At 47.0% G+C, this 10,367-nt stretch overlaps 1 protein-coding gene across 1 annotated transcript in view; it reads left to right on the top strand.

Annotated features, from left to right (window-relative positions):
• Positions 1–2,811: 2,811 nt before the first annotated feature.
• The window catches only part of col7a1l (collagen type VII alpha 1-like), a 120,593-nt gene continuing 113,037 nt past the window's right edge, over positions 2,812–10,367 (top strand). The window contains exons 1-3 of the mRNA XM_056275913.1: positions 2,812–2,887; positions 8,010–8,190; positions 9,346–9,505. Coding sequence (XP_056131888.1) covers positions 2,812–2,887; positions 8,010–8,190; positions 9,346–9,505 — 417 coding nt within the window. The remainder of the gene's footprint in view (positions 2,888–8,009; positions 8,191–9,345; positions 9,506–10,367) is intronic.

The following is a 10,367-nucleotide window of genomic DNA, read 5'->3' as shown; positions in this document are numbered from 1 at the left end:
TTCACTAGACCAGATTTTCCCACTCTACAAACATTTTTTATCGAGTATACTAACAATGAGTAGTATAGAATACGTAGTACGGCTGTAATTTGGGCACTCAATCACAACCCATTACTCTAACTGTACCCCACCTCTGCACACTGAATATACAAAAATAGTAGTGTGTGTGTGTGTGTGCATATGGGTTTGTGTGTGTATGCACATATGTTGGTGTGTGTGTTTTGTGTGTGAGAGTGTGCGCATGCACGTGTGTGTGTGTGTCTGAATGTTTTGTGTGTTTATGTGTTTCTGCATGAGTAAACACATTACATTTATGTTTGTGTTTGTGTGTACTGACAAATCCTGGAGATAAGAGTTCAGCTCTCAAGGTGTCTATTGGCACAAATTTGCTATGGTGTCACAGTCAGGTCAAACGTCACACACACACACACACACAGGTGTGTGGGCAGATGGCAACTGAAACTGGACACAAGGTGCCCGTTACTGAAGATTTGTTCTGAACAAGGTAGCATGCAGACCACCACACACACACACACACACACACACACACACACACACACACACACACACACACACACACAGAGTCGTACACATACATATAACTGACACATTTGCTCTCACACACACACCAGAAGCGATCAGCCATGCTTTCTCGGGCCAGGCTTGGTACATCAGCACCCCTGCAGTGAGTGTGTGACTTCCGGGGTGATGAGGAGACCCCGAGGGTCTTAGTTAATCCTCTGCTGCGGATAGGCACACCAGTTCTGGGATTTAGCTTTTGGTCCCCCGGGCTTTAACATCCTTTGCAATTCTTGAATTATGCCAGATCTTTTCCCCTGTCATCATCACGCTGAGTGAAATGTACTGGAAAGAACTGTGACATTTAACAGTGGTCCCCAAAATCTAAAGAGGACCAGTGCCAGTGGGGTTTATTTTCTGGATATTTGCCTGAAAGAATCTGACATTTTACAAAATTGGGTTTAGAACACTATTAGTTTTGGACATTTTCCATCCAGGCCAACTGTGTCTCATATTGGTGTGTCTTAAATAACCATAAAATGAACACGCTTCTTCAGTTGGAGATTACTTGGCTGGTGGCAAGAAAAGAAGCCTTGTTTGACCAGACCCTTCTGCCTCGACTGTATCTGGAATATTTGCAGAATCATGCATGTGTGTGTGTGTGTGTGAACGCCGATGCTCCCCCCCTTTCTCTCCCCAATTGTATCCAGCCAATTACCCCACTCTTCTGAGCCATCCTGGTCGCTGCTCCACCCCCTCTGCCGAGCTGGGGAGGGCTGCAGACTACCACATGCCTCCTCTAATACATGAGGAGTTGCCAGCCGCTTCTTTTCCCCTGACGGTGAAGAGTTTCACCAGGGGGGCGTAGCACGTGGGAGGATCACGCTATTCCCCCCAGCCCCCCCCCCCCCAAACAGGTGCCCCGACCGACCACAGGAGGTGCTAGTGCAGCGACCAGGACATATACCCACATCCGGCTTCCCACCCACAGACACGGCCAATTGTGTCTGTAGGGACGCCCGACCAAGCCGGAGGAACACGGGGGTTCGAACCGGCGAGCCCCATGTTGGTAGGCAACAGAATAGACCGCTACGCTACCCAGACTCATGGTTGTGGTCATTTTGTGGTGTGTGTGTGTGTGTGTGTGTGTGTGTGTGTGTGTGTGTGTGTGTGTGTGTGTGTGTGTGTGTGTGTGTGTGTGTGTGTGTGTGTGTGTGCGCGCGCATAAGAAAAAACACATGCGGTGTTGCCTAGGTGGCCCTTTGATTACAGGAACCCCAAAATCCCAGCTGTTATCCGTACTGGTATACAGTACACCCAGTAGGTGGTTGTACACAGCCAGGTGTCCTGTCCATGTGCCCTTCAGCAGCAAGACACGGGACACGAGCGTTGGCTAAATGGCTAGAATATAAAACGTCGGGCGTCCGGGCGGTGTGGCGGTCTATTCTGTTTCCTACCAACTTTGGGATCGCCGGTTCGAATCCCCGCGTTACCTCTGGCTTGTTTGGGCATCCCTGCAGACACAATGTGCTGTGTCTGTGGGTGGGAAGCCGGATGTGGGTATGTGTCGCTACACTAGTGCCCCCTCTGGTCAGTCGGGGCGCCTGTTCGGGGGGGAGGGGAGGGGAGGGAATAGCGTGATCCTCCCACGCGCTACGTCCCCCTGGTGAAACTCCTCACCGTCAGGTGAAAAGAAGCGGCTGGTGACTCCACATGTATCGGAGGAGGCATGTGGTAGTCTGAAGCCCTCCCTGGATCAGCAGAGGGGGTGGAGCAGCGACCGGGATGCCTCGGAAGAGTGGGGTAATTGGCCGGATATAATTGGGGAGAAAAAGGAGGGAAAATCCTCCCCCCCCAAAAAAAGAATATAAAATGTCAATGTCATCATGTGATGAAAACCTGTTGCAAGTGACAGTAACACCGAAGCCGTATTAGCAGAAGCTCTCATGCATTATATGTAAGGTCAGTATTTAAGTAAGACACCCACCTTGCTGATCCCTTTGTTTATCACCATGTAACTGCAGGTATGTTAAAACTCAAGCATGTTTGCAAATGTTTGATTCATGTGTAAGAGTCACGTGACAGATCTGTTATTGTTCATTTGGTGTTATTTCTAAGTGCTTTTAGTCACCTGAATTCTGTCTTTATTTTTCAGTGAAGAGAAACCATGAGCTGGAATTGATGAAGTGGAGTGGAATTGAGGAAGGAGATCAGTGAAGCGGCGACCCAGCAGTAGAAGAAGAGAGGAGGAGCAGCCAATAGAAGGAGGGGAAGGAGGAGCGGAGGAGAAGAATGGACCTCACTTGTACGTGGATTTTTCTGCTTTCCCTTTCCGTCTCCTATGAAGGGGTTCGTGCAGAGGCTGAAGGTAAATGATGGTATCGCTACAGCTGCAAAAGGAAACACACACACACACACGCGCACACACACACACACACACACACACACACACACACACACACACACACACACACACACACACACACACACGCACACGCACACAGACTTACATGAGTGTGTGTAAAGGTCTCATCTGCCTGTCTAACTCATTCACTAATTCACTTACTCGGTCTCTCTTGCTCAGGCATGGACTCTCTCTCTCTCTGTCTCTGTCCCTCTCTGTCTCTCTCTCCGTCCCTCTCTCTGTCCCTCTCTCTCTCTCTCTCTGTCCCTCTCTGTCTCCCTCTCCGTCCCTCTCTCTGTCCCTCTCTCTCTCTCTCTCTGTCCCTCTCTGTCTCCCTCTCTGTCTCTCTCTCCGTCCCTCTCTCTGTCCCTCTCTCTCTCTCTCTCTGTCCCTCTCTGTCCCTCTCTGTCGCTCTCTCTCTGTCCCTCTCTCTCCCTCTCTGTCCCTCTCTGTCTCTCTCTCTGTCTCTCTCTCTGTCTCTCTCTCTCCCTCTCTGTCTCTCTCTCTGTCGCTCTCTCTCTGTCTCTCTCTCTCCCTCTCTGTCTCTCTCTCTGTCTCTCTCTCTCCCTCTCTGCCTCTCTCTCTGTCTCTCTCTCTGTCTCTCTCTCTCCCTCTCTGTCTCTCTCTCTGTCCCTCTCTCTCTCCCTCTCTGTCTCTCTCTCCGTCCCTCTCTGTCTCTCTCTCTGTCCCTCTCTCTCCCTCTCTGTCTCTCTCTCTGTCTCTCTCTCTCTCCCTCTCTGTCTCTCTCTCTGTCCCTCTCTCTCTCCCTCTCTGTCTCTCTCTCTGTCGCTCTCTCTCTGTCTCTCTCTCTCGCTCTCTCTGTCTCTGTCTGTCTGTCTGTCTCTCTCTCGCTCTCTCACTCTCTGTCTCTCTCTGTCTCTCTCTGTCTCTCTGTCTCTCTGTCGCTCTCTCTCTCGCTCTCTCTGTCTCTCTCTCTGTCTCATTTTCTTTTTCTCTCTTTCTGTCTGTCTCTCTCTCCATGTCACTCACTCACTCCTCACTCAGACAAATACTGTATGAATCTCAAATATATTTCAAATTATATTCCAGCTATTTCAGTTTTATTGAACCAGCGGACCGCACTACATCTGTATGTACATATATAAATAAGTGTGATTATTCGGGATGTAAATAGGCGACTAGGAGGGCTCTGGTCTTCGGGCTAAAACAAAAGGGCAGCTGAGTCGGCACTCAACACAACCGTGTGTGTGTGTGTGTGATCATTAGGCCTGCACACCTGGATCGGTTTCACTGTGCAGACGGCAACCCAGAAGCTGAGCTTCCTTTCCAAGTCTGCGTCGTGTCTAGTCAGGGAGATGAAACATCTGCCGGCCTCATGTACAGCACTCGCTGTCCACCGCTCTGTCAAACCCATCTCCTAGTTACAGAGCGCTAAGCCTCAGGTGCAGTCGTTTCTGTAGGGACATCCGACCAAGCCGGAGGTAACGTGGGGATTCGAACCGGAGAGCCCCATGTTGGTAGGCAACGGAATAGACCGCCACGCCACCCGGACGCACGTCTTTGCTTTTTAATGGTGAAACGGTCACTTTGGCTTGCACATTGTAGTCTACTCGGGCTTCGTGATTCAAGTAATTGAACCCAAAAGTTATCGCCATTTGCAGATAAGATCAATACCCTTGTTGCCAGTTAACAACCATTCAAGCAGTCATTTCAAGATTTTTCTTGGGTTAAGTGACTTTATCTTTACACCAGTTGAGGGACTGGCAGTACAGTATATGATTTGAGATTAAAAAAAAAAGAAAAGAGGAGCAAAGGTAAATTAGAGACTAACCAACTCAATATGATGGATAGCGTTTGCAGTGTATCCCATACCCACTTAGTTATATCGAAGGCGGGAATCCATCTATCTACAACACAGAGAGACGTGTTCTCCTCCCGTCAGGTTTAACCAATACAAACGATCGGTGTGGGTATCCTTCGTGAATACATACTTCATCTCCAAGCGTGTGTTGTCTCCTTATCCCAGGCACGTGGTTATCACCTGCCAGCTCAGACTGAAAAACGTATGGATAATTGATTTTATTTTCCACCTTTGTCTGACAGAGACTCGTCCCCTTCCCCCACAACGCTAGTCTCCTGCCCCTATAACTCCTCCGTGTCCTGTGTTGTTCTACAGATGTCCTTACAGCTGAACATGCAGCCCTAGCTTGCACTCATTGGACAGCTACAAGGACATGCTAGGTTGGCTGGCTGGCTACCTGCACATGAAGCTTGACACAGGACAAGCAACATTTGTAGAGAGCTACCTCTCTGACCTGTGAAAGCTACTGTGTGCCGGTGATGGAGTCCGGCGTGCCGAACAACACCATGCTGTGGTGTGGACCGCGTTCATATGCTTGCCGCTGATTCAAAAACCCCATAAAGGCATCCCTCATTATATTCACTTTCCTTCACCATAGATAGATATATAGTTTATTTGTCCTCGAGGAGGAAATTCTTCTCCACAGTAGGTGCATACATGGCACAAACAAGTAAGACATACAGAATTATGCAAAACACAGGATTTACAGGGACGTTTAATTACAGGGGTCACGCAGCAGAGACATAGATTGACACTACACCCCACAGACTGGATTTCTTGTAACTTAAGAGGAGGTTACTTATCTAAAGCTCGTATGGATGCAGGAACAAAGCTCTTGCTAAAATGGGGCCTTTCTGCACCTACCTGCATCCAGAAGGAAGGGGGGTAATGTGCTGGTGGAGTCGGTGGTCTGGGGTCAAGTGTGATTGTGAGTGCTTTGCAGATCAGGGATGAAGTGATGCAATCGGATAAGCTGGGGTAGGAATACCAATGACCTTGCTTGCTAAATTAGTTATCTTTAAGAGTTTATTCTTATGGGGGGGGGGGCGCCCGGGTGGCATGGCAGTCTATTCCATTGCCTACCAACACGGGGATCGCTGGTTCGAATCCTTGTGTTACCTCTGGCTTGGTCAGGCGTCCCTACAGACACGATTGACTGTGTCAGCGGGTGGGAAGCAGGATGTGGGTATGTGTCCTGGTCATTGCACTAGCGCCTCCTCTGATCGGTTGGGGCGCCTGTTCGGGGGGGATAGCGTGATCCTCCCATGCACTACGTCCCCCTGGCAAAACTCGTCACTGTCAGGTGAAAAGAAGCGGCTGGTGACTTCCACATGTATCGGAGGAGGCATGTGGTAGTCTGCAGCCCTCCCCGGATCGGAAGAGGGGGTGGCGCAGTGACTGGGACAGCTTGGAAGACTGGGAGCCAAGTAAAATTGGGAGAAAAAGCGGGGGGGGGGGGGGTTTATTCTTATTGCTCAAGTCAAGTCAATTTTATTTGTATAGCCCAGCATATGGAAACAAACAGATGGCACCATACAGAAGAACTTGGCTCAGTAATGCTACGGTACAGCGGAAGACGATAGGGTTGGACAGACAGGTGCTTTAGTTTACGGATGGCTGTAAGACTGTGCTGACTACGCTTGTAAATGTCGATGGTATGCTGATTGAAGCTGAGGTTACTGCCCAGTGTCATGCCAAGGTATCGGAAACACTTCCCACGGGGTCAGAGATGTACAGTTGTGGGAGAGGCGGTGAAGTTCTGGTTGTAAATGTCAGGTCACTTGGAGGGATTCTGGGACCGCGGCCAAGAGAGGGGAGGGATAACACAAGAGAGTAAGCAGGGTGATGAAATGGAGGACACAGAAAGAAGCTTAGTTATCACTTACAGGACAATCACTGGGGCCTGTCTTTTATTCACTCGTCTAATCAATGCCGTCGCCGCTGGTTTGTAATGCCAGAATATTGACTTTGAGCACCCGCTTATGCAGACCTTGCACATTTGTGTGTGTGTGTGTGTGTGTGTGTGTGTGTGTGTGTGTGTGTGTGTGTGTGTGTGTGTGTGTGTGTCTGTGTGTCTGTGTCTGTGTGTGTGTGTCTGTGTGCACGTGCGCATGTGCGTGTCTGTGTGTGTGTCTGTGTGTGTGTCTGTGTCTGCCAAATGTCCCCATTAGGATAGAAAATCCTGAAACCACCTACCTTGTGGGGACATTTTATGGGTCCCCATGAGGAAAAGGGTCTATTTTAGGGTTAGGACTTGGGTTTAGGGTTAAGGTTAGGATTAAGATTAGGTTAAGGTTAGGGTAAGGGTTAAGGTTAGGCATGTAGTTATGATGGTTAAGGTTAGGGTTAAGGGCTAGGGAATGAATGTAGTCAATGAGGGGTCCTCACAAGTATAGGGTGACATGGTGTGTGTGTGTGTGTGTGTGTGTGTGTGTGTGTGTGTGTGTGTGTGTGTTTGTGTGTGTGTCTGTGTGTGTGTGTGAGAGAGACTTCATATTAAAAGAAACAACAATATCAAGGATACATCCTTGATGGGAGGAGCTGGTGTGTTTGGCCTGTACTGCCAAACACACCACCTCCTCACGTCTGACGTTAAACATGTTAGTTTGCCTCCGGCACCGGGAGCCGACTCTCATTTCAAGTGTGTTTGTCTTAATATTCTGAGCGTTCCTCATCGCTGTGCTAAGTTTTAAGGCTGAAGTGCGCTGAATATTGATAGTCTCGTTGCCTCACTTGTGTCCAATTAAAAATTCATTGACAGCATTGTGGGGCTCTGTTCGCCTGACGGAGACCTTGTCGTAGAACGAGCTCGTTGTTATTGGATGTAACCCGACTGCCATCTAGTGGTCAATACCGGAAACAACTCATTTTGGAAACGGCTTTATTTTAAAAGGGTGTGCTTTGCACCCTCGGTCTGAAGAGGTCACTTAGTAGAGTGATGAAACGTTATCTGTCAATAAAAGTTGTGTCCAGATGAACTGATTCAACCCTCTTTGATTTTCTCACCTGGAATATTGAGCATGCATCGAGACACTTTCGGGATTAGTATCAATTTATTTGCCGGTGAAGATTTCACAGGCAGGGAATTTGGGCTGCTCACTTGTAAGAAAAAAAAAAGAAAAAAAAAACAATTCAAAGATAAGTATATTAATCACTCTTCTCACTATAAGAAACATATTGGATATCATGAGAAAATTGAGTTTTGGATGATACAGAGTCCATGTTTACATGATGAGTTAAAGGCGTGTCCTCTCCCTCCTTCAGCATGTAGGACAGTAGTCCAGGCGGACATCGTGTTCCTGGTGGATGAGTCGTGGAGCGTGGGCCAGACCAGCTTCTCCAGTGTGAAAGACTTCATCTCCAGTATCATCTCCTCCTTCCAGGACAGTGTGGTGGGGGATGAGGGCGTACGTTTTGGAGTCACCGTCTATGGGGACATTCCCAGGTAGCATAAAGCACAAGCATGGATGGCCAATACTTGTGTGTATAGGCATGTGACCAAACACTATTAACACAGACTTGTTAAATTCCACTTCTAACCCGCTTTACATCAAGGTAGTTTAAATCTAAATAACAAGAGAAGTGGTTCAATAACTAATTGATTCATCAAAAAAATTTGTTATATGCTGTTGTAATCTGCTGAATGGTTAAAAAAAATATCCACTCATCTTATTTCAATTTTTGGTTATATACACCAATGCTGGAACCGCGTCCTTGTGCATGTTAATACACAAACACACAGTATTATACATGTGGGCACATATTTTGTGCATTTGAATTACCATACACAGCCCCTACAGAAAAAACACATGAGATCCCTATGTGCACAATATATGAAAATCACATGTAGTCATGTCATCACATGTTATCACCTGTAGAGCACATGATCGACGCACATTGACGTGAATATTTCCTGTGTTGCAATGTTGCACGCAAACTTCTGCCATTGTACTACTACTATTACTACTACCACTTTCGGCTGCTCCCATTAGGGGTCACCACAGCGGATCATCCGTTTCCGTCTCTTTCTGTCATCTGCATCTTCCTCTGTCACACCAGCCACCTTCATGTCCTCTCTCACCACATCCACAAACCTCCTCTTTGGCCTTCCTCTTTTCCTCTTCCCTGGCAGCTCCATATTCAGCATCCTTCTCCCAATAGTATACCCAGCATCTCTCCTCCACACATGCCCAAGCTATCTCAATCTTGCCTCTCTTGCTTTGTCTCGAAACCGTCCAACCTGAGCTGTCCCTCTAATATACTAATTTCTATTCCTGTATAGTATAGTATATCTATAACACATATAATATTATATAATATATTATATAAGTTTATAACATCTGTATAGATGTATAGTGTGCATCTTGATAAATTTAGTAAGAGTTTGACAGGTCAGCTGTGTTGGTTTGGAAAGATCAAATCTATCAACAGAAGCTTTATTTTCAGTTACTCCATTAGAGTTTCTCTAGTTAGGGTAGCAAAGCCTCTAAAACGGAATACATGCAGGCCACTTGAGGGTTAAAATCTCAACTGAAATTCTTCTAAGAAACCATGTGACATTACATATTATTTGCCCTTTGGCGGGTCTATTGCCCCTCAGGATGCGGATCGCTCTGACCGACTACAGCTCATTGGAGGACGTGCTCAGAGCCGTTGGGGGCCTTCCGTATGAAGGTGGAGCCAGCAGGACAGGAGATGCCCTTCAGTTCCTGGTTGACTATGTCTTCAGCCCTGTCATTGCTCGGGACAACACCCCAAAGGTATGTTTTATATTTAGAGTGCTTTTAATCCCCGCCAGAGTATCTACCTGTATCTTCACTGGTTTATTGTAGCCTATAGACTCAGCTAACCATGTAAATGTCTAGCAAAAGTATCATGGAGAAAGGCCATGGAAAATGTTCCTTGGACCCAGTTGCATATCCAGGCTTCTCACAGTCAATATTAGAAAAAGTGAAGGGTGACAGCGATTACATCCCATCTTGCACAAGTCACAAATTAGTATATTAAATCTTTTCTTATTGCAAAAAACAAAGAAATAAAATGGAAAAATGAAGAGGAAGCAATTAAAAGGAGGCAGAAGACCTATTTTGTATCAAAGCCTTTTGGATCAGGCAGGTTTAAATGGCCTTGACCTCTGATCTGACTCAGTCATCACTTCTGACTTTGCTTTGTGCTGACTCAACTTAGATGTAGTTTGCACAAGTTTAGACTACATCTCAGCCAAAAGACCTTCTATTTTCCAAAAGCATCCAAATGCGCTGTACTTTTATCCTCTTTACTTTTTGAACTGCAATGTTGTTTCAGTCTTAAATCTTACTGTAGTCCTTGTGTGTGTGTGTGTGTGTGTGTGTGTGAGAGAGAGAGAGAGAGAGAGAGAGAGAGAGAGAGAGAGAGAGAGAGAGAGAGAGAGAGAGAGAGAAAGAGAGAGAGAGAGAGAGAGAGAGAGAGAGAGAGAGAGAGAGAGAGAGAGAGAGAGAGAGAGAGAGAGAGAGAGAGAGAGATGCTGCAGCAGCACACCTAATTTTGGATGGCAACAGAATGAGGATTCAGATGAGAATGAGGATTAGGATGAGAGAGAGGATTCAGATGAGAATGAGGTTTGGGAGGAGAATGAGAATTTCA

This window comes from Lampris incognitus, chromosome 3 (genome assembly GCF_029633865.1).
Source record: "Lampris incognitus isolate fLamInc1 chromosome 3, fLamInc1.hap2, whole genome shotgun sequence".
NCBI lineage: Eukaryota > Metazoa > Chordata > Actinopteri > Lampriformes > Lampridae > Lampris > Lampris incognitus.
This window is presented reverse-complemented; position numbering and strand designations above follow the sequence as displayed.